At 33.1% G+C, this 24,852-nt stretch overlaps 1 protein-coding gene across 1 annotated transcript in view; it reads right to left on the bottom strand.

The window, feature by feature from the left end:
* Positions 1-7,165: 7,165 nt before the first annotated feature.
* Positions 7,166-24,852, bottom strand: part of LOC148276490 (uncharacterized) — a 44,140-nt gene continuing 26,453 nt past the window's right edge. Inside the window, exons 4-8 of the mRNA XM_088234172.1 lie at positions 22,910-23,043; positions 20,399-20,650; positions 18,477-18,823; positions 15,096-15,274; positions 7,166-7,487 (exon numbers count right to left, since the gene is read on the bottom strand). Of these exons, the coding sequence (XP_088090298.1) occupies positions 7,405-7,487; positions 15,096-15,274; positions 18,477-18,823; positions 20,399-20,650; positions 22,910-23,043 (995 nt within the window). The 3' untranslated portion in view covers positions 7,166-7,404. The remainder of the gene's footprint in view (positions 7,488-15,095; positions 15,275-18,476; positions 18,824-20,398; positions 20,651-22,909; positions 23,044-24,852) is intronic.

Below are 24,852 nucleotides of genomic sequence, written 5' to 3'. Positions count from 1 at the left end.
ATTTCCTTATTCTTATTACTTCATTTAAATTTTTGGGCACTTTTGTGTAAAATACATGTCTGTTCTTTATATATAAATATATGTAAAACATGTAAAAGCCTGCAAGGCGTTTAAGTAAATAAAATAAAATAAAATAAAAAAGTTTAAAAAAATCAAATTTAACCTTAATCTTATATTAATTTCTATTAGGAAAACAAACTGAGAATAATATACAAAACAACGCTGTGTTTACTTAAAATTAATTCATCGTGCACATACGAGTAAATAAAAACATACCTGTAGAAATTATAACGGACTCAGTATTGATGTAGACATTTTTAACTGCACGTTGCATTTGTACAGAAAATTTCTACATGGGGTCGATTATTTGGGATAGTTGCTGAATGTGCATCTTGAGTGGTTTATGCTATGTATACGTGCCGCATGTTATGTATATGTTTGTGTATGTTTTATATGTGCGTTCATGTGTGTGCGTGGATGGCTCGGAGTGTACATTCGGTAATTTTATTTATTTTAATTTATTACCTCCATGGAAAACGCAAACGTCAACAAATATACTTTTTTCACTTAAATTCTTATTTATTTTTTATTTCTTTGTCACATTTAATGTTTAGATCTTTTTAATTTATAAAAACTTAATTGGTCTTTTTATATTTAAAAAAAAAAGTTGTTTTTAATACTTATTTTGTATGATTGTATGTTTTCTTAATAAAATAAAAAAAAATATATAAAAAAATACTACAATTATATAAATCTTAAGAATAACGGCACCTCTCATGAACAGATATATAGTGAAAACAGTCCCTTCACAAACCCATAAATCAATTTAAAGACCGACGGTCTTCTTATCGGTTTCGCTCATTCTCAATAATAACGTAATATTATTATTTAAATATTTCAGTTTTTCATTTTTCACTTCTGGTTTCATTACCGCTTTTACTTTGAATTTTGCAAATTATACAGAGAACTTATTTCGGATTTGGTAATTTTTTTTCATGACGAAATTGCAATCACAGGAACAGTAACAAAACTGTGTCACTTGTAAAATTTAGTTAAAAAAATTCTGTTCCGTTATTTTATCTAAATTCAATATGGATACTGATGAAGTCAAAAGGAAAACAAAATATCAGTGTCGTTGTTTATTTTAAATTTAATTATAAATGGCAATGTAATTAATAAAAGTAGTAAAAATATTAATTATAACTTAAATGTTGACGCCAATAAATCAAATAACTCTCAACGGAGAGTCAACAGATAAAAGTCAACATTGAGGGGATCCTTATGCTTAAGCCCACCACCCACCCGCAGCTGTTATAGTGTCCAGGGGGACTCTCTGTCAGCTGCGCATAGAGGAAAGTCATTATATATATTCCTAAGAAATACAAACTCCATGCAGGTTAAGGGTAGGGGAGGAGAATGGATGAACCGAGGCCAGCACGTCCTCCCCCCCCCCCCCCCAGGATCCCCTCAATGCTTCTGTTTTTTTATTCAAAAATGAGGTATCTTAAAACAATTTTCACAAACATACAAAAATAATTACTTAAATAGTAGCACAGAATAAAGTATTAAAAAAATCTTTAAAAAATAAATTTAAAAAAAACACACGTATAAAATAAACTTAATCAAACAATAAAAAAAACGAAAGTCAACGGAAGAAAGAATTGAGGAAATTTAGATGTTTTAACACAGCCAAAATAGTTTATGTAACACAGCGTGTAAAAAGTAACATAAACCAGCTAATGATTAGTCATAAGCCCTGTAAATTCCTAGACTTTTATCTCCACTTATAAATAAATTCGCTTCCTGTTACAATAATTTTTCAATCTTAATTTACTTTGTATTTATTTATACATTTCTTTTCTCTTTTTACAAATAACTCTTTCGCAATATAAGGGTGTAAGGTAGTGTTATAAGGATTTTTGACAGTGCCTGTGTCTCGATTATAATTGCTATCTCCATCTGTATATATCGAGACGGTATACTTAACGTCTGTACTATCTGTATTTTACCTCGGTATGTTCTACCTACTTGTCATATCGACTTCATATGATTGAAACAAGCCAATGAAATGACCGCAAACAATTAATCCGCGTTCCTTACGTCAATTACATTTAAAATAGTTTTCATTTATAGTTAAAATAGGCTTTTGTTATAAAAAGTGCTCACTTCAAAGCGATTATAAAATCCAATGAATCCTAATTCTAGCAAAAATGATTGCTTGAACATGAATTTTGTATGACTTTTGGAAATCACCTAGACGGTTCGCTTAACGATCGTCTGTATGTATCTACCGATCAACTACAAAGCCAGCTCCTTTAACGTCTCTATACATACACTCTGAAAGATAGTATAACAGGTGGAAAAAATATAAAAACTAAATAATTTTTTTAGAGTGGTAACTTTCTAACGCCTACATTTTATTTTATTTGTTAATAGGACAGCATCTAGCGACATGATTTTCGCATCTAGGCGTTCGTTTTATTAAAGTGACAGTTATGCCGGAATTTAATTCGACTTAAAAATTTACCTTTTCTCTCTCACAGTTTTAAGGCTTTTAAGAAAAAAAATTCCAACCTCAAAATGATTAAAATTTTCAATAAATCATAATTAAAGGAAAAATTGCTCGGTGGAACAAAATTTTTGACACTTTTAATGCGTAGATAAACGTATCGAAGAGTTCTAGACCCGTCTTACGTCATAACTAGATATTGGGGGAGAATCGGTAGTGTACCTTTATAGTCGATCGGGAGATTTTTATCTTCAACTATGACGTCATACTGAAGTATATGTAATTTTAGAGCGTAGATATGTGTACAGTGACGTACGCTTCCCCTTGTTTCATATCGATGTACCTACCCAAAACATGAAGGGGTCGGTAGTATATCTTTATAATCGCTAGAGGGAATTTATCTTCAACTATACCCTCAAGGTGAAGGTATGACGTCTTTATCTTCCCTTCATAATCGAGGCCCAGATCTACTTACTTTACACCGGAGGTTCTCAAACTTGTTTGTCTCGTAGAACAGGTGCTGATTTTTATGTTTTTGGTAGACCCCTTGCTTTTCTAATATTATTTTTTTATAAATTCATTAAATCAAAATGCGTTTCTGTAGGTGGCAGATTATTGATTAGTGATGAACTGGATTGTCAAAGATGGACGCCAACTTCGTTCGGCGTCGTGCGCATGTCATTATCACAAAACTTCTTAGAACTGTATCACACACCTCCTTACCATTGAATCACTTTCTGCATGATATTCTGTTCAAGGACTTGGGCCAATTTAATGTTCTTCACATTAAGGAGATAATTCGCAGACCTTATCTTACAAGTGGCGGAATTTTTAATAATATTCGGCATTTATTAGAGCGTCACAAAGCGTGGGCAACAACACAAAAAAACCATGCACTATCCTGTATTCAAACTAAAGATATGAAATCTTTTTTCTATGATTTATTTTGTTGCCCTTTAATAATAAGGAATATTTTTGTGTTTTTTTTTTAATTTTTCATTTCCTTTTTTGATTACTATTAATAACATAAAAAAAATACCATATTATTTTTGACAGAATATTTAATTTTTTCCTTTCTTATGTGATACAAAAATATTATAACTGTCCATTATTTACTATAGGAGCAAAAATTCATTAACATTTTCTTGTATATCCACGAACAGGCCATGCCTTTGTGGAATTTTTTTAGTTACTATTTTTCTATTAATATGTATTTCATCGAAATGTAATTATGCTTTTTTTTAGAACTCTGTTTTATTATTTTGTTTATTGTAAAAAAACAAAAAAAAATAATAAAAAAATGAAAAACTCTCGGCTAACTCATAGTGGCTCCAAAACTTTCTCAATAGATCTGGGCAAGTATCAAGCACGCGCGAAACTGCGACGTCTAGAAATACAAACGGAACTTACTTTCTGGATATGCATCGTAATGAGGAAATTCAAATATATTTGGTATTTATTAGAGCGCCACAAAGTGTGGGCAACTCTCGGCCAACTCATAGTGGCTCCAAAACCTTCTCAATAGATCTGGGCAAGTATTATGCACGTGCGAAACTGCGATCGCAGCGCTGTGACGGCAAGATAAACAAACGGAACTCACTTTCTGGATATGCATCGTAATGAGAAAATTCATATGCTTATTATAATAAAGTATTACGTAAGTATAGGTACTGTGTGTTAGGTGGATTATTACATTCACGGGAATCCAAACTTTGGTGACGGCCTGCCTAATGGGATCCACTCTCGCGGACCCCAATTTTATTTTTCACTGACATGGACCCCTGGCAGATCGAAATCGACCTCCGGAGGTCGACATACACCACTTAGGGAATGACCGCCCTGCACTATACACACACGTAGACACTAAAATATTTTCTGAAATTAAGGCTGCTGTTTGATAAAATGTACGATTTTGTCATTTAAAACGCAGTTCTTTTAAAATAGCGTAGTTAAATAATTTAAGTAAATAAGAATTAGATAAAAATAATCATTTTCCAAGGTATTTCTGATAAAAAATGTACTTATTACATGACTAATATATAATCACTTATCGAAGAGCATTATGCCTTTTAAAATAATATAGACTTAGGTACATTGGTATTCATAAATATAAAAACAAAGTATCGAAGTGATATTTGTTTATTACATTTATAAGTAACGCATGGAATAGAAATGAAGGTAATGAAAGAAATAACTTCACTTTTGGTTTTGAAATTCAGAAATTTTAGGATAAATTATGCTTTCAAAAAAATGATTCTGTTTCTTTTATTTGAAAAAAAAATACTGTTTTTCTTTGCTAACTTCATTATTTTAATTTATTATGGCTCTTACCATTCTTGGTAATACTAGCCAGAAACAAACAGTATTTACAAATGTTAAATGGAAGCAAAACAATATTACAGACAAGGCAAAAACACAGATAAACCTTAAATACTTTGAAATACATAGAATACAATAGATAAAATAATTAAAATAACAACAATTGGAAACAAAACTAAAATCGTAATTATAATATGCATTATTATGATAAAGTGGCCAATTAAACCAGTCAATGACATGTCATAAGCCCTGTAAATGCCTAGACTTCCATATTCCCTTCTTTAAGGTATTCTCCATCGATGTTGTAATTTGTTAATCTTAGTGACTGCTGAGGCGCTGAAATCCAGTCTTTTGTCTACAAACATTTGGACAAACTCAAATACTGAAATAAAACCAATGGTCTAAGAAGTTTAAAAATTAGAAATTTATTTTTCAGGCGTTGCCTAGTATGTGAAATAATTCAGTCAGATGAATCTCTTCACAGCAATAAAGGTTTCAGCTCTTTAACTTCACTTAAATCAACAAATGGAAGAATTGAAGAAATATGGATGTTTAAACGTAGGCAATATGGTGAATGTTACACAGTGTGTAAAGTGGCCACTCAAACCAGTCAATGAGAGGTCATAAGCCATGTAAATGCCTAGACTTCCATATTTCCTTCTTTAAGGTATTCTCCATCCCTGCTGTAATTTGTTTAGAGTTCTCATTAATACTAGCTAGGTCTCCGTGATATAAACTGACCACTTCAAAGCGATTATAAACTCCAATAAATCCCAATTTAAGCCAAAAATACTCGCTTGAACATGGTTTTTCATATTACTTTTGACAATTACTATGACGGTATACGACGGTTATCGATCGGCTGTATTTATCTACCGAGTGATTACAAAGCCGGTTCCTTTAACGTCTCCATACGTACACTTAGAAAGATAGTAAAACAGATGGAAAAAACATAATGAACATAAAAGAAATAGAAAATATCGAAATATTTCAAATTAATTTGAAAAAATGTGTTATTAAGAAATTTTGATTACATAAAATGTTATGTTATTAAAAGTTTATTTTGGTTCTTAAGATGTTATGAACTAACTTAACAAAGCAAAAATAAATAATTATAACAACTTTTTTTTTATAGTGGCAACATTTTGACGCTTAAATGCTCTTATATGTCAATAAGGCATAATCTAGCCACATTCTCTGTGCCACTTGACAAAACTCACAGTAACGACGGAATTCAATTCGACTTCAAAATTGACTTATTTATTTCTCGTGTTTTCAAAAGGCTTTTAAGAAAAAAATAGCCAACCGCAGAAAGATTATAAATTTAAATAAATCGTATTTAAAAAAATTGCAGGGTGGATTAAAAATTTTGTCACTTTCAATGCGTAGATATGCGTGCCGAGGGGTACTAGACCCGTCGGTATACACGGATGTACTCGCATCAAAGCTTGAAGGAGGAGGGATCGGTAGTGTATCGAATGTGGGTATTTTTGAGATAGTTCATTAAACGTATTGCAATAGAGGGATTAAACATTTTTGAGAAGTAAATATTTAAGTCTAGGCATTTACAGGACTTTATGACCTGTCATTAGCTGATTTAACTGGCCACTTTAAACGCTGTGTAATATTTACCATTCTGTCGTAGTTTAAACATACACATTTCTTCAATTCTTCCATTTCTCGACTTCTGTGAAGTAGGAGCTGAAAGCTTTACCGATGTGGGTGATATCTGTCTGAAATAATTCACCTACTAGGCAACGCCTGAAAACACTTTTCAATTTTTATACTTCTTATACCGGTTAGTTTATTCGATAATGTTTTGAGTATGTCCAAATGTTTAGGACAATTTCACTCTTAATGGAGTTATTAGGATCCAAAATTATTACAAAAGTGAAACGAAAAAGGGAAACCATTTTTAAGACGGGAATATTGAAGTCTAAGTCTAGGGCTTATGAGTTGTCATCAGCTGGTTAATGTGGCCACTGTACAGACTTTGTTGTGCTTGTCTTACCTACGCTTTATATCTATTTAAGTTCAACATATATTATCAATTAACTCTTTAAATTATTTATAATAATAAAAATATTTTATAGTTTTATTCCACTTTTATTTATAATTATTTTATAATTTTTTTACCAGTGACCGGGTTTCGTAGTGATCGACATCGTCAAACTATATATTATTTTTGTTTTCATAATTAAAATGCGGTTCCACCAAGAAATGTCAGTAGAAAAACTCTTTAAATTATAATTAATTCCTTTCGTACCATTTTAAAAGATTAATTTACCTTGTGTATCAAAGGGGTGATTTCAGTAGGTTTGTAAAGAAATTCTAGTGTATTGATACAGAAGGTTTTTATTAAATAATATAAAGTGAGTTGATGAATTGTTATTTAAACTAAAAATAATAGCACTGGAATAAAGAAGATTTATTTTAAATAAAAACCTAATAAATAATGAAGTTTATTCAGCAGTTGTTTTGTAAATCGATAACAATGTCGTTGAACCAAAGTAAAGTATTATGTCCGTTGCAAAACATGTGTACATATGTATTTGTTAAGTTTGAGTAATAATCTATTATCGTTTTGAATCTCTAGAGTCTGAGTTCATACTGTGTTCCGATGGTTTCCTGTTGTTGTAGGATGAGCCTCCATTTCGACCTGAAACGAAAAAATGTAATGGTTTACATTGCGACAAAAACAAGAAAAGTTGTACCGATTCTAAAATCTATTCCAATTTCTGCACTTGCTTTAATGTATTCTTTTGACAATAGCAATTGCTAGTCTCGGCATGTACATGGGTTATGACCTATCATTGGCTTGTTTTTATGATCTCGTTAACACTGTGTAACATTAATCATTGTGCCATTTCTTCGGCAGTGTATCATGTTTAAAGCAGTTGATTTTCTGTCGATTTATTTATTTTCCAGAAACAATCAGTCAACAATAATTAAATAACATAACAAAGATAAGTTTTAAAAACAGACTAAATAAAAAGCGTGCATATCAAGTTGTGTTACAAAAAAAGGGAGTGTTTGTGTGTATTTGTATGAGAGTAAGTGTATAGTTGTGAGGGGGGAGTAAGTGTTCAGGTGTGTGTAAGCGTGAGCATCATTAAATAGTAAGTGGGAGCGTATTGTAGTCGGAAAGAATGGGTCTTAATTTATATTCAAATCAATTAAGGGGCATGTTAAATATATCAATAGATGAAAAAAAAAGAATTATAGTTTATGTGAGAACGATAGGCGAAAGAGTGTTGCGCATAGTTAGTGCTACAGACTGGCAGATGAAATAAATACTTATTTATTGACATGCGAAAAGGGACATTTAAATTAATTTTGGAGAGTAGAGTTAAAAGAGTCAACTTTATAATTAAATACTTTATATTAATAGTATAATTCAGATATAGTGCGTCTATTTTCAAGCGTAAAAAGTCTATTTTGCTTAGTAGATTGGCTGTAAATGTTTTATTGTGTTTATAATCTAGGTATTTTAAAAATATTCGTTGAAAATTTTCAATCCTTTCAATGTTTGTTATGTATTGTGGGCTCCACACAACGGATGCAAACTCCAAGTTACTGCGCACAAAAGTGTTGTAAAGAGTCTTTAATGTATTAGGTTTTTAAAGGGTTTGGACATTCTTAAAATGAAACCCAGCATTTGGTAAGCTTTTTCAACGAAAGAATTTATGTGAGATCGAAACAGCAATCTACTATCGAGAATATCTCCTAAGTCTCTAATCTCGCTGTACCGTGATATGGAATTATCTTTGATCGTATAATTGTGCGTAATGAAATTTTTACTTTTAGTAAATGCCATTAAATAACATTTTGAGGTATTCATGTACATTGATTTTTATTCCAGTAATCAATTAGACGATCAAGATCTTCTTAGATATTTATCCAGTGCGATACATCGTTGACATTGGCAAAGATTTTTGTATCATCAGCAAAAAGTAGAAATTGAGAAAATTGAAAGCACCGATTTATCTATATATCATTAATATAGAAAGAAAATAAATGGGACCTAAACGGGAATCTTGCGGAACACCAGAGCTGCAGTATTTAAAACTAGATAAGACATTATTAATGAGTGAGATTTCGTCAAATTGTTTCACCGACCATAAATTATGTTTCAATGTCCTACATCTCTACGTCTCTTAAGACCATTTGGATTTCATGTGTTAGTCTTGAATGTCCGCCCGTGGTGATTACACCATCACATTACATTTTTTATTTTTTATTTTTTATTTTTTTAAATTTAAATCTTAAAGTAGGGCACACATATCATACATATTGTTATGTGTGTTCTAATAATAACATTGCAAATATATTTAATTTATAAATTGTTTATCACATATGTCTTGACCATTATTTTAAATTTTGATATGTTTTTTTCTTCAAAAATATTTTTTCCATTTCGTAATACTTTTTAATTGCTTTAAATAAAATTGAATTTTGTGACTTTACCTTTTTCCTAAATGGAAGTCTAATTTTGTTCTTTTCTCTAGTATTGTGATCGTGTTCATGCTGGTTCCGATAATTTTTTTTCCGAAATTCTGTTTTTTTATTAGAGTTTATAATTTTATGAACAAATATCATTGTTTTGTAAAATATTCTTTGTTTATTTGTTAATAATTTCATTTCATTTACCATCGACTTTACCCTCGTATATCTGGTTTTTTTTCAAAATGATTCTAAAGGCTTTATTTTACTAGCATCAATTAGTAAGGTCGTTTGCCTACTATGCTTAAGTGTTTATACAATAAAATATTTCATGCATTTTAAGTACCAGAAGCGTTCAATTTAATGGGTAATGCCTATTACAATATTTGAGTTTGTCTAAATGCCTGCAGACAAAAGACTGGATTTCACCCCCTCGGGAGTCATTAAGATCGACAAATTACAACAGGGATGTAGAATACTTTAAAGAAGGGAATATGGAAGTCTAGGCATTTACAGGGCTTAAGACCTGTCATTGTCTGGTTTAAGTGGCCACTTTAACATTCACCATTTCGCCCATGTTTGAACATCCATATTTCTTACATTCTTCCATATGTTGATTTTAGTGAAGTTAAAGAGCTGAAACCTTTATTGTTGTGAAGAGATTCATCTGATTGAATCATTTCACCTACTAGGTAACGCCTGAAAACCATTTTCCAATTTTGCTACTTCTTGGACCAGTTGGTCATAAGCCCCGTAAATGCCTAGACTTCCATGTTTCCTTCTTTAAGGTATTCTTCACTCCTGTTGTAATTTGTAAATGGTAATGCCTATAACTAAATTTAAAAAAAATATTTAAACAAATAATAATGTATTTGAAACATAATGACTGAATGAACAAAATGACTAAACTGATGAGCTGAATTGTGAATTGAGTAATATTGTATCTTATACATTATTCATTCATTTATTTTAATTTACGATTTTTAATTTTATAATTTTTTGGTATAGGTGCGTAAAAATTCCAAAAAGCTTACAATACGAAAATTGCGTCACATAATATTATGGATAAACTGTATGTTTATCCAATAAAATAAATATATCAAAATATTGTAGAAGTTTTTTAAATGTAAAAAAATTCCAAAATCCAATAAATAAGAACAAATGTAGGTAGGTATGTTCCTACATTCATGATTCACTCATAACAACTTGCTAAATGAGAAGTTATAGGAGATGATGAAACTATTATACTAATATATGCCAGTTAACAAGAGCTGGCGCGAACAACGCATTTCCTCAACACTGCGCTTGCGATTCTGTGAATAAGCGCATGGTATAACATACAAGTGTTATTGTAGGCATCTGAAATGGCTCAAAATTAGACAGCGGAGAGACTATCACTCCCTCTCACTTCTGTTTACTATAGATACTTCATAATCCCAACTCTCCTATATACCTCCGTAATAAAATCAACGCTTATCAGTTCATGGTTTAGAAATTGCCATTTGGCATAAATCCTCAATTAACATTTTGTACAAAAATTTAAATAAATAAAAAACGTCGCACGGCATTCGTATTTCATAATGTATTTATAATATTTGCAAAAATACTCTCTGTCTCTCTTGCGCTCAACTATTACTTTGCTTGTTGCTAATGATTTGACAATAAAACAAATACAGCGTGATCTTGCGTTCGTCCGAACCGGTCTGTCGTCGGATATCGATCAATTGGCGCGAACCTTTCGTGATCTGTGTTTATTGTTTTTTCGTTTAGTTAGAGATGATAATAAAATGCTCTATTATTATTACTATTATGGATGATTTATTAAGCGTCATTTTCGTAATGTAATACCTCAACGGCGCTTTACAAAGTGATTATATAAATAAATAAATTTAACAACATATAAAGGTTTCAGCTCTTTAACTTCACAAACATCAACAGATGAAAGAGCTGAAGGAATATAGATGTTCAAATATAGGCAGAATGGTGAATGTTACACAGTGTGTAAAGTGGCCACTTAAACCAGCCATTGACAGGTCATAAGCCCTGTAGATGCCTAGACTTCCATATTACCTTCTCTTAAATGTTCTTCATCTCTATTGTAATATGTTAAATAAATTTAATTTTAACTTTTTGAAGTTGTAATTTAAGTAAAACTATTTACTTTGTTATCACACGCTACGGATTTATCGAAATGATTTAGAGAAAAATTAGTTTGAAAGAGTTTTCCGAAATATCACTTCACATTCACTTCACAGTTTCGCCCTTCTGCTGGGAGAACATTCCATGCCATAAGGCTTACGACCGCAAATGCATTTGAATTTAGTGCACTGTTTGCGTAGAGGGACAGTAATTTTTCCTCTCGGCGTAGATGTAGCTGATCTAAACGTAAGACGTCTGTCACCTAGTTCATTTGGAATTCCGAAGCAGAGTTGTGCTGTGATTTACATAAGCATACATACATATGCCATCATAAGCCAACATAGTTTGTATTCCACCCGCTGTGGAAAACGTAGTCATTATAGCTCCCGAAGTAGTGGAGGGATATGAAGGAACTAAGAGATTCCAAAAATAAGTCCTGCTCTAGACTGTGGGCAAGTCATTATATTCATTGGCAGACCTGCGTAGATATCATTGCAATAATCGACTCCAGATACTACAAATGCATTCACTAATTGACGGATGGCATCAACCGGCAAATTTTTGCGTATGCATTTAATTTGTCGCAGCTGATAGAAGTACGAATTTATCGCTCTACAAATTTGAGCGTCAAGGAAAGGTTAGAATTAAGGAAAACTCCTATTAGTTTAACGGTGGGTAAAGCGGTACTCCTTACATCGGGTAGTGCCGTATCCTGAATCGAATTCTGTCGTCTGGCTGAAGCCATCTATAGATGTTTCATTTAAGATTGGTTTTATGTCAGTCTATATTTAGCCATTCAGTTTTCTGATTTCTCAATGCATTCATTAATTAAATTAACAAATAAACTTCTGTCGCCTTCATGAAAGAATTGAATCGGGAAAAACGCTCTCGATCACAATTTCGTAAAATTGTGTAAAATGTTTTTAACTATTTTATGCATCAGAATAGAAGTGATAAAAGAAAAATATTGATAAAGCGTTTGTACGTGTGACCGCGCAAATGACTGATGTTTCTAGAAGTGTTCAGCGAATTGTTTATGAAGTACGCAAGCGAGCTACAACGGCTGTCAATTCGCCACAACATCACGATTTTTTTATATGACGAAAAACTAGTCCTTCCAAAAACTAGGGACACTCTTAATTTGAGAAAAATGTATTTTATTATAGTCGATCACTATGGAATGCGAAATTATTTAGATTAACGAAATAATGTATATAAATAATATATTTTTTTTATTAAATGTGAGTGTTTATATATTTTTTCTTCAGTATAATTTGTATTGTGCACTTTGATTACACTGTTTTAATTCTTACAAAAATGAACACAAAATATTGTATAAAAAATGTACTCCTGTAAAAATAAACAAATTCATTACATTTTATTAACCCGTTGTTTTTTTTCATATACGCAACCCTCTGATTCAATAAAGATTTTAAAAGAGAAAGCGCATTTGGTTAAAATTTGAAATTACTTTTCTCAAATCAACACCTATAGATTTAAAATGCGTTTGGGTGAGTTTTGTGAACGCGCCAGCACTTGTTAATCGGACTTTGCGAGGAACTTATTTTGAGCTAATTATGAAGTTGTGTGATGGCAAAACCTTGCTTGGGTAGAGCGAAAAAGGGGAAGTATATCTGTCATAAATTAGTAAAGCGCGGGTCACAGAACACATAACTCACAAGAAAACAGTAATGAAAATATTTTCCAGGCAACGTAAAGAACTCCACATCGCTTCGAGAACCGTCTGGCATTGCAATGCGCGATGCCCGATCGATCGATGTTATATTAATATGAACAGTCGCGAAAACAGGCGGTTTTATTTGCATAATTAATTAGAATGCAATTGTACCCAGAAATGTCCCGTGTGATTTAGTGCTAGATTTGAGTTCAATTTATTTTTAAATACCTATGTTGGTTCACTCATATGTGTGAAGAATACTAAACGGGGTGATATTAGAAGTGTGGCATATTTGTAGGTACGGGTTTATGTGTCAGAATACGAGATACATTCCTTGTTGCTTTATTTCCCCCCTTTCGTCTCGAATCTCCGGATGCGGTAAGATGGGAGAGATGGAAATAAAACATGGCAGAATACACCGCCTACCACATAACTTAATTTTACTTTGTAGATAAAATTGAAGATAAATGTTAACTTCTCATTGGAAAACGGGCCCTGAAGCTTATACAGAATTCCAGCAATTTGCGCAATCTTAGATTTATTTATTCAAATGTACAATTCAGCACGAGTGGTGTAGTCCTAAATAAAAAAAAAGTTCAGGAGCGCATCGCCACCACTACAAACCAAAACAAACGCCAGAATATCTCACGTGTGGGCATAATACGAATGCATTGAAATGTTCAACTAGTTTTTCATATTGAAAATAAAATATTTACATTCGAAAACTTAGAAATCTTAAAAATAAAAAAAAATAAACATTTTGTTTTAGTCCACCCCTGTCTAGTTTTAACGATCGTTTCCATCTCACTTCATACCTCCAATCTTTACAAGAACAACATGACAAAAATATTTGAGTTGTTAGCTCCATATGTTTCGATTTAATATTTAGTAAACACTGTTAAAATTCTTATAAGATTCGTTGGTTAGTTGCACCTTGATAAAGAAGCTCGTGTAGTTTTGAAACTGGTCATTAGAAAAAAATGGGTTTAAAACAAAGTTGTTTTACATTTATTTTATTGATTTAACTTTAGTTAAGAAAGCAAGTTTTTATTGTTTTAAGTCTTATTTTACACAGTCCACTCATTTTATATACGTCATTTTTTTCTGTATTTTTAAAATATCTACCTTTATAATTTTTTGTAAATTCGATATTGTTATAAATAAGATATATTTAAAAAAATCTGTCTGCCAAGCGAAGTTTGTTTCTTTAATTTGATAAATGGTGTCCCACATTTTATTTTTAAATAAACTCATTCATCTATGAATGACTCTTTTTACTATAGGATCTCCATTTTATTATAATCAAATTCTTCAATATTTTCAAAACATTATTAAATTAAATATAATTTTTTTATTACCTTAAAAATTACCCATTACGCACCTACTATGGGCAATGGGCATGCAGCTTTGTTAGTTACCATTATGTCTTTGAAGTCCGTAATACGAAACAATAATGGCGGCATTTGTTTAATGTATGAAGCAAATTTAGATATATCCTTTCCTCTCTTTTTTTCAACTATTTAACATAAAATATTTTTTATCATCTAATCAATGCGTGTTTGTCCTAATCATTGCACGTGCTTATTAAATTGTATGTCGTATTGGTTTCATATTTTTGTGCTACAACTATGGTGAAGGTGAACAGTGGGTGTTGCATGTTGGTTTATTTAGTTTCCCGGCAAAGAGACGGGTACGTCCCGAAACTGGTAGACTTAGAAAAGTCGGTAAGTGGTTAAATATAAATATTTAATAACATTTAGTTAGATATCGCCATTTAGTAAAAAGCAAAATTAGAAATGTCCTTCATCCTTGCCTTCCGGGGAACTGGTAACAAGACAGACATAACAAGAATACAAAGACAACAAAATAAAATTCTTAAACTAACATACAACCTACCCTACCTGACCTCTACGACTGAACTGTACAAAAAAACACACCAGTTTGACGTTTGACATATTTTCAGCAGTGATAACTCTTCTGCACTAATATATATTATCAATCACCAACCCATTTCGATTTCCCGACGTCTTTTAGGAAAGTGCAGCGTATAGTCAGGCACCGGAACTGGAGGTAGATAACCGTCCGCAGCCTGCCGAGGCTTAGGGGCCTCTCTCTTGTCGTGGAAGTAGGACCAAGGAAGCTGACTTCTTAGCTCGTCAGCACCCTGATTCTTCGGGGAGATGGGCCTGCAAATAATCGATACGTGTTTTAAAATCCAATATAGGCGCTTGAATTGTGTCGGCTCTGAACAGAAACCCTGAAAAACACAAGGAAAAATACTTGGACGCTTCATTGATTTTGGGATGGGGAACGTCCGACAGAGGTCTCGGCTTCGGTTTTGGATATCCCGGACCGAAAAAATACATTTGGCCGCACATGGATTTTCAGCCAAAACCAATAAAAAAAATACTGAAATCGAGTGAATCTATTTCAATAAATTAAGCGAGTACTTAATATTAATAAAACTGTGTTTATCATTTTTAGGGAAGTGAAATGATTATTTTTAAAGTGTGTTTATACATGTTTACAATTATAATGAACACTTTAAGGCATAAAACAGGTTAGTTTAGAATTTACACTGTAATGTGTTCTTCGCTTTTAGTTAATGCTGTAAGTTTTCAAAAGACATTAATATGATAAAATCTTTGGTGTCGGTTTCGGGCAAAGGTTATGTGCTAGACATTCAGTCGGACACTACGAATAGCCCTGTAAATGCCTAGACTTTCATAATCCCTTCTCAAAAATGTTTTTCCTCCCTGTTGCAACAAATGTAGATCGGAAAACTCCCTAAGGGGGGAATCCAGCATGTCTGTAAACATTCGAACATACTCAAAGCATTGTGTAAATATGTTTCTGTTGAAAGTTGCAAAATCGTGTTTATATTAATATATAAAGGTATTTCGTATATTAACCTATCAATAATATATAACGTAAGCTCCATATTTTTTTATTTTTTTTATTTTAATACGCCTCCACTCGTTTGCTAAGCTCCATATTCAGCGACTAAAATACAATAACACTTAGAGCCTTAAATATAAGAACCAAGTAAAGATACGTCTATAATAAAACTTTTTGTTACTCAGACATAAACAAAGTTTATTAAATATTTGAATGAGCTGTACATCAAATTGTATTTTAGCCGATCCTACCATATTTACATATGTAAAAAGCCTCAATAAAAAAATTCGAAAACGATTTTGTAAATTACTCGTATGGGTTTAACAATTTCAACGTATATAATTCTTACACATATATAATTCTTGCACGAAATCAAACTTAAATAAAAATATATTGGTTTGTTTGCTTTTATATTATGATATTTGGTATTTAATACGGTTTTAAACTGTTGTTTTACCAAAAAACTATACGAGGGAAGGCTAAAATCTAATACACACATACTTGTAGAATGAGAACGCAATGACCTTCAAAATTTATCTAGGTGGCATGTGGAAGTAACATTCCCCCTCCGTAGGCATGCGCGTAGGTTTGAAGGCGTTACGTTTATCCAGTGTATTTTGAGAAGCGGAACAACGGAGACGAATTTTAAAACTATGTTGACGCGAGATGAACAGCGTGCTGTTATCGAACTTTAACTGCTGAAAAAGTGACTCCTACCGAGATTCATCGTCGTTTAAAGGCTGTTTATAGTAATGCCACTGTTGATAGGTCTGCCTGTTGATAGATAGGTCGTTAGGTATAAGTTGCTTAAATCACAACATGGTTCAGATGCTATCAGGACATGGCGAGTTTGGCGCAAAACTTTTTGATTTGGGTCCATTGTGCAACGTGTGCTTGCGGCGAACTCCGTCAAACAGCGTCCCATATTATGTGGGACTGCCCACTCCTGAACACGGAGAGGGACATGATGGTTTGTAGTCTGAGCAATGTGCCGAGACCTGTTTAGTGTACCGAGCTAGTGGTAAATAGGAACAATTTGAGAGCATTTTATGCATTTGTGGAGGGGTGGGCTCAAAGGTGGGACTTGCTGGAGGTCCCTCAATCTCAACCGACTTAACCCCCTAACCCACTGCACCTGATATAACAGATATACGGGAGGAATGGATCCATGCTGGTTAAGGTGCAGAACTCATGTCGGCGCCGTTTTTGTCCAGATCTAAGGTGGAGGTAGTAAACTCTTTATTTAACAGGAGTGACCGAACGTGTCTGGAGCCTGAGGTTTTTGATTGCTGGTGCTCTTGTCAATAGATATTTTTTGCTGAGGATGAGGTAAAATTCTTCAATAATAACAGTTTGAGTAGGTATGAGTGGTGACAAAAGTTAGTTTGCAATCAGTAGTCTTTGGGTAAGTCAGCTGCTTATGGGTGCGCTATCTGTGACCGGTCTTAAGGGTCACCTGGGGACGTTATGGTGCTCCAGAAAGTAGATACCAAAGTTTCCTATCTCCGTCGACATCAAGGAGTTTGAACTGGGTGATAGATTTATTTATTGATTTTATTTATACTTCCTCTTGTTCGTACCTTGTTTACGACGAGGGGGAGGGGTTTAGAGCGATGCTAAAAGTTGTAAATGTAAATATTGGTTTGCACTTTTCCTTACTGCATTTGGTTAGTAGGGGAAGAAATATAATCAATTCAATATAAAACAAACAAGAAAAATAAATAAATTTAAAAAAAAAACTTACTTGTATTAGTGAATTCGAAGAAAGACATTGGAATGACAATAATGACATGTAAAGACAATAATGTCTTCAAAACGGATTCAGGTGTGTAGTGGATGTTTTCAATGTTAATAGGTCTAATGTAAAGCATAGTTGCAAGCCTGAAAAAGCAATAATTGTTGGTGAGACACGCAGCGGACGTCCGATCACTGCCACAGACGATAATCATAGCAAATTCGTCGACGATTTGATTCGATTCACCGGTCGTTTTCATTCGACGATTAAAAACGACCGGTGAATCTGCAAGGGATGTTTATTATTAAACAATCGGGATACCGTGACATTTTACAACATGACAACGCTCGTCCACGCACCTTGCTCACAACTGAAGAGGCTCTGTGAAACCTGAAGTTTGAACCGATTCTACACCTTATTTACTCCCCCAATCTTGCACCTCGCGATTTATTTATTTTTTCCTCTACTCAAGAGAGACCTCAAGGTTAATCATTATACCTAAGACGATGCGATGAAGGCAGTTATCAAGTCCTGAAGTCGGAATAATTTTTCAGTGACGGAATGAAAAAACTTTTTACACGTTGCGTTGGGAGAAATGGTTTTAAAGTTTAAGAATTATATTTTAATATACTTTTATGCTCTATCTGCTAATTGATTTTGTTTGTGTTCTACAAGCATATGTGCATTTCTTTACAGCCTACACTCGTATGTTTTTAAATCGACAAAAAAACAAAACAAATAAAAATAGGGAAAACCTTTCATTGTATGTCGGCTTTAAAGCAGAAGTTGGTTGGGTCGAAAGGTTGGTTTTAGCACTTCCATTGTGTCGAGCAAGCCAGTTCTCAGTATTCGGATCGGGAATATAACTGGATGTGTCGTTGTTCTTGGCGTCATACTGACTGTTCAAGCGGTCCACACTGCCTAGCCGTCCGTTAGGGTCGTAACTGCTCTGGCGGTCCATTCCAGACCTAAATGTCGGCTTCAGGTCGTAGTGACCGTTTCCGAGGTCAGACGCCGGTCTCACGTGGGAGTACCCCACGGGCTTGGGCGCTACGGGCGGGGGTTGAGGGCGCGTCATCAAAGGGGCTGGACGCTGGGAGATCTGGCACATAGATAATGTACATAACTATAGAACTAGAAATATGATAGGGCTACCTCTTTAAAAAAATATATCAAAAAATTACAAAATAGTTTAATGTATTAAGGGTTAAAATTGTACGATGAGATGCCTGAAAGTATGAAGAATGGAAGAAAGCTTACGGATTTAAAAAAAGATGTTAGGTACGATTATGTGTATTGTCATAATGTAGATTTATAAATGAGTTTTAAGTAATTAAACTAATTATAAATATTAATAATGTTGAAATATAAAAAAGTTTGTGCTAACTAACTAAAGGAAATAAATAAACAATGTATCACTTAATTAGCACTGGTGAACGGCTGATTTTAAATAAAATGACGTGTTCAAAAAAATAATCAAAATGATGACATCCTCACACCCCTTTCCACACCCAGTGCATAGAGCACTGCATTGTTAAACCGAATGCAGCGTATTTGGATCACCCGTTACATGAAGGAGAGCTGATCAGTCCTAAACTTGTTGATATATTGCAGTTTTTAAGAACCTTTGAAATCAATATTTCACGTCCACCCGGCCAGGAATCGAACCCAAGACCTCAAGAATGGCAGGAAAATGCGCCAACGACGACACAACGGGGCGGACTTATCTCCACTTGATTTTCTCACTCAGGATTTCTACCTGTGAGCAGCAGCCATCAAGTCGAAAACACTTGTCCAGGGTTCTGGCTCCATTTTACACAAAGAATTGTATTTTTCATCCGTCTGAGCACAGATAATATGTTAGTTGAAGTTTTTTTTGTGTTTAAGATATATATGAAAAACTTTATTAAAACTAGTTGAATATTGTCTGTATAAATCAAATTTACCTAAAAGTGGACATACAACTGAACGTAGTCATGCAGAAGCAGCCAGCCCTAGAAAAGTGAAACTGAGATAATAGCACCTTTGTAAAAAAAAAGGGGAATAATCAAATCTACACAACAAATTAACAATGAAAACATGATTTTTTTTAATATTACAAACAAGAATATAATTATGTATTTGACCAATTTCAATGACTTTTTCAATACCATAAGATTTTTCTAGTGCTGTCGGTGTTTTTCTTCAAATTGAGAAATGCCGTTTTTGTGATCGACACTATTTTCAGAAGCTAATTATTAGTTTTTTGTGTGAAATCGGTCTGGCTGTTTTAAGCAGAACATAGAATTGACCTTACTGCATCCGATAACATCAATATCTATTTTTTTCAAAATTGTGGACTGGCTGCTTTCTGCGTAACTACGTTCAATTAGGGTCCCTTAAACTATAGATATGATCTCATTATTCTTGAAAAAGAGTTGTAGTGCGCAATATTGTTGTTGACAACTAGATGTGAGAATGTATCGTGCCTCCGCAATTATCGAGTATTAATACTGACAATATGTTTTCCGTAGAGCATAATATACACATTTATGTATGATGTTTATACTCTAGTAAAAGGGGGGGGGGGGAATGGCCTAGTTTGATAGTCTATAATAAAAAAAGTGAAAAATCACTAAACTTCTTCATGCTTAGAAATACATTTTGTTGTGCAAGAGTGTGAATATAAAAACTTTACCATCGGAGGCAGAGACGGCTTGTCATCTTCAGGAGTGACTCGGTTCCGCTTGTTGGCTTCAGAGAGGACGTACACAAGCAAAATGAGGTTGACGAGCCAGAATATAAACACCCGACTGAAGTACACGACCATGGCCGCTGACGGCGCCCAGGTGCCGAATATCTCTGTCTCTTCAATCACCTGAGTCACGTTTACAACACCTCCCCCGTCGGGAATGTCTACATCCATGAAATCAACCAGCTTCTTGAATGTCTAAAATAATACATTGTATTTACATGGGCATATTGTAATTAAAACATATTGTATGAAATTAAGAACCAGTCGATATTGAACTTGTAACATAATACATTTAGACAGGAAAACAAAAACAATTAAAATAAAATTAAGAAAATGAATGGGGTTTTCGTTGTTTCATTTTTAGCAATTTTAACATCTAGATAATGACGGTCTAACATAAGTATCTTAACATGCATTCTGTTTTAAATACGTTTTCCGAAGCTACTATTGACATGGTTTATTTTATTAAAATATTACAACAGAAATGAAAAATATTTAAGAGAAGGATAAATTAACGTATAGGCATTTTACAGGGATTATGATCTGTCATTGGCTGGGTTGAGCGGTCACTTTACACACTGTGTAACATTTACCATTTTGCCTATATTTTTTTAGCATTAAATTTTCAATCAGTTAATTTTCGTGGAGTTAAAAAGAAAAGAAACCTTTATTGATATGTGTGATATTCAGCTGAATTAATCACTAAATCTTGTGGCGTGTAAGTAATAATTCTACTAGGTACCTACATAGAACTTCCCTTAAAATTTATTAATGAGAAATGCGGCAGGAGAGCACTTCAATTAAAAGGTATTTGAATAGTTTTTTTGTCACTCTCTCGCCAATTTTCCCCCGAAAAATGTGCAGAAAAGACAACTGCATGTCGGATTGATTGTGCATAATTTGAATCGACAAAACCGAGGTCTCGTATTCAACTTTCCGCACCCTAAAACTGTAATGATTTTGACGATCCGGGGAGAAAAGCGAGGAGTACTCTTAACTGTGGTAAAGTTTACTTTGAGTCGTGCTAAGGAAAATAGGAGGCCTTGAGTTATCGTACGAGTATTATAAAACGCGCTTTATAATTATTACATATTTTACTAGTTTTTTTTTCGATGCTTTTTCTTTTCACAATTTTTTTTTAAAACATGTTTTTTTCTATCCTTATGCATTTTTAGATTTTAGAATATGTTTTTTTTACTATGTATTTTTAACTGTTTATTAAATATTGTTTTTTGACTGGCTTAGAACGGGCTTAGTTACCCTAGTCAGATAGTCAAAGCAAGTTTGTGAAAATGTATAATTTTATGTATACAATATTATAGTAAATAACTGAATTAAATCAACCATCATGTTATGCGGAAACTATCCAACCCACATATTGGCGAGCTGAGATAGTTGCATTTTCATGTTTGCGGAATTCATAGAAAATACCCTCATCATATTAAATGGTAGAAGTAAGGTTATTTTAAAATTACAATAAAGAAGCATTTTTTGCCTTGTGTTATATTCAACACTTGGATTATTTTGTAAATCAAGTCAGTTTTAAGATTTCGTAAGTCAGATGGTCTCAGCAAAATAAAAAAAATATAGAATAATAAGAATAAACAAACCTTTTTTCCATCCAGTACTTACTCTTTATGTCCTTGTCTACAAAAATTTGGACAAACTCAAAATACTGTTGATAAACTTTATTCATTTAAACAAATATGTAAAATAAGTAATTATGCAAGAAACACCGATGTGAAGGGGAAATGGTCTAAGACAATTTAATTCACGCTATTTGAGTGATTTCTTTTCATGTCTCATAATTTTAATACGTAGAAAATATAAAAACACAATATATTTATATTATTGAAATCACCAAAATCTTCTTCATCGGGATCGAATTGTTTCTGCAATATTTTTATGCATGAAATTAACGTCGGCCACGTGGTGTTATGGTCAGCGCGTTTGCCCACCAAGCAAGAGGTCTGGGGCTCGATCGGTTCAGATTATATATTTATTTAAAATGGTGTTTTCAATACAGAATATTTCACAGTATGAGACTGGTACCTGAAGCGTAAGACTGATCATCTTATATTCATGTAACAAAAATTACCAAGATAAGAGAAAGGAAATGGTAATGATGATAAATTAATTTTAAATTGCAAAATGCTGAAAGCCATAAACCCACATGGATATTTCTAACATAATTTTTTCATAGATTTATATGTTGTGGGATAGAAAAAATGAAAAAAAAATGTTTATCATTCGGGTTGGATGTCTTCAGCAATAAAAAGTTCACTGTTGATGAAGTAGCATTCATCAAATAATATTTTGCAAATTGAGGGTTCGATGGTTTCTGCATAACATGGTCCAATTGATTCGATGTAATAATCCGTAAGGGTTAGTAAACAAATTTTCAAAAAATAAAAAATAAATCATAATATTATTGTAAATAATTCAAACACTCACTGTTGTCTGCGCTATATCTATAGAGTACGTGATGGTGGCAACAAGGTCAGCCAACAGGGTGCCAGTGGTCACCAGACACCATGGAATTACTGTGGCGTACATGGCGTTTCCCGAGGCATCGAGGACGGCCCCAACTAAACACAATAAAGTGCAATGGTTATATTTGATTGCGAGTGATGTTTGAAGACTTACTTCCAACTGCTACTACTACTATTACCATCACGCCATTTTCCCGTAGGGGTGAAATGAGGCAGAGAGAATGGACCGCCACACACGTCTATCCCGGCATACATTTCTAGCTTCTTCCACATTCATTCATCATGTCATACATGCCCTTCGGTTCTGCCTGTTTTTGACATGCCCAGATATAAGATTTTGGTTTATCTGATCATGCCACGTCTTCTCTGGTCGTCCTAGTCTCATATTACCGTTGATTTTCGCCATATACACTTGTTTGTCATTTTTTCGTCATCGATTTTTTCTACATGACCAAACCATCTCAGAGACTTTTTCTTAATCTTATCAATTATACCTGACTAAGATTTACACTCTCGCCTGATTTCATCATTCGTAACCCTGTCACACATTGATTTCCCATACATTCGTATAAGAGATCGTATTTCGACCGCGTTCACCCGGCTCTCATCCTTCCTCTGCTAGTTCCATGTTTCACTTCCAAACATAAGTGATTGACATACTTTTGTTAGCAACGATCTTAATTCTGTGTTTAGTGAGCCGTTCATTTTGTTGCCCGCATTCACTCTTCTTTTTCTAATCTTCCATCTCTTGAAAACATGCTTCCCAGATACCCAATTTCTTCTTCTTGTTCGAGTCAATCGTTGTTCACGTTTATTATGAAGTCAGTAACCTCACTTTCCCTTTAAATACAAATATTAAATAGGTTTGGAACATCATTTTCTTCTTTTCTTTTTCATACAGGAAATATAGAAAAGGGTTATTGATAATTTCTAGTTGATTAAAAACAAAATGTCCAAAATGCAATGAAAAGTGCAATTAACAGTTTTCAGGTTTACATTTCGTTAATTTCACATCTAAATTTGCGGAAGAAATATCTTTTTTAATAAAAAAAACCAAAAAAAACGATGGTCAAATCTAAAAAAAATTAGATAGTTGTGCCTAACCATAATAATTTATTTTGCAGTGGTGATGATTTTTTCAATAAGTTTAAATTGTACACAGTTAGGAATTAAATAAGTATTTAAGCTATTAACATATTAAAACATAGACATGCCATGAGCCCTAAAAAATGATGACACTTAACTCGTACTCAAACGCTCAGTCATGCCCAACGCGTATTTAGTCGTTCTTCGACCGCCAACTAGACGTGACGTTTAGAATTGAATCAAAATACCAGTGTACTTTTTGGTCAAACGTTGTTAAAAGGATAGTGAAATTTTTTATTGGTAAATATTTGTTACAGGGATGCACTGACAGGAATACGTTTTTAAATTAATATTTAATAAACATTGGTTAATATTATATTTGCATTCGTAAAAATACAGGGAAAATAAATAAATGGGTCAAAATTATAATGAATTTAAGGAAAGAACCTGATTGGGATCCACAAATAACGAATGTTGTAATACAATTATTTTTTTGTACCAAAAATTAGCATCCTTCGATTTTTGGTAGCGTATGCATGCTCGTTGAATGCAACCATAGTATAAATAAACAAACTTACTAACTGTGGGTACGTTTTCGTTTCACTACTTTGAGAAATATATTACTCTATAGGGCGTGTCTATGTATTATATGTCAATGATCATAGCTATTAGCAATTTTATTTTGACGAGAAAAAAACACGATCGTAATCAAAAGAAATTATAAAATAGTATTGTGATTAACATATTACAACAAAGATTCAGAACATTTTATAAAATATGGTTGTCTTGGCGTTTAGACGGCTTATGACCTGTCATTGG

This window comes from Micrasema longulum, unplaced genomic scaffold (genome assembly GCF_059751315.1).
Source record: "Micrasema longulum isolate JH-2025_06_02 unplaced genomic scaffold, ASM5975131v1 h1tg001211l, whole genome shotgun sequence".
NCBI lineage: Eukaryota > Metazoa > Arthropoda > Insecta > Trichoptera > Brachycentridae > Micrasema > Micrasema longulum.
The sequence above is the reverse complement of the archived record's forward strand: the minus strand, read 5'-3'. Positions and strand labels throughout refer to the sequence as shown.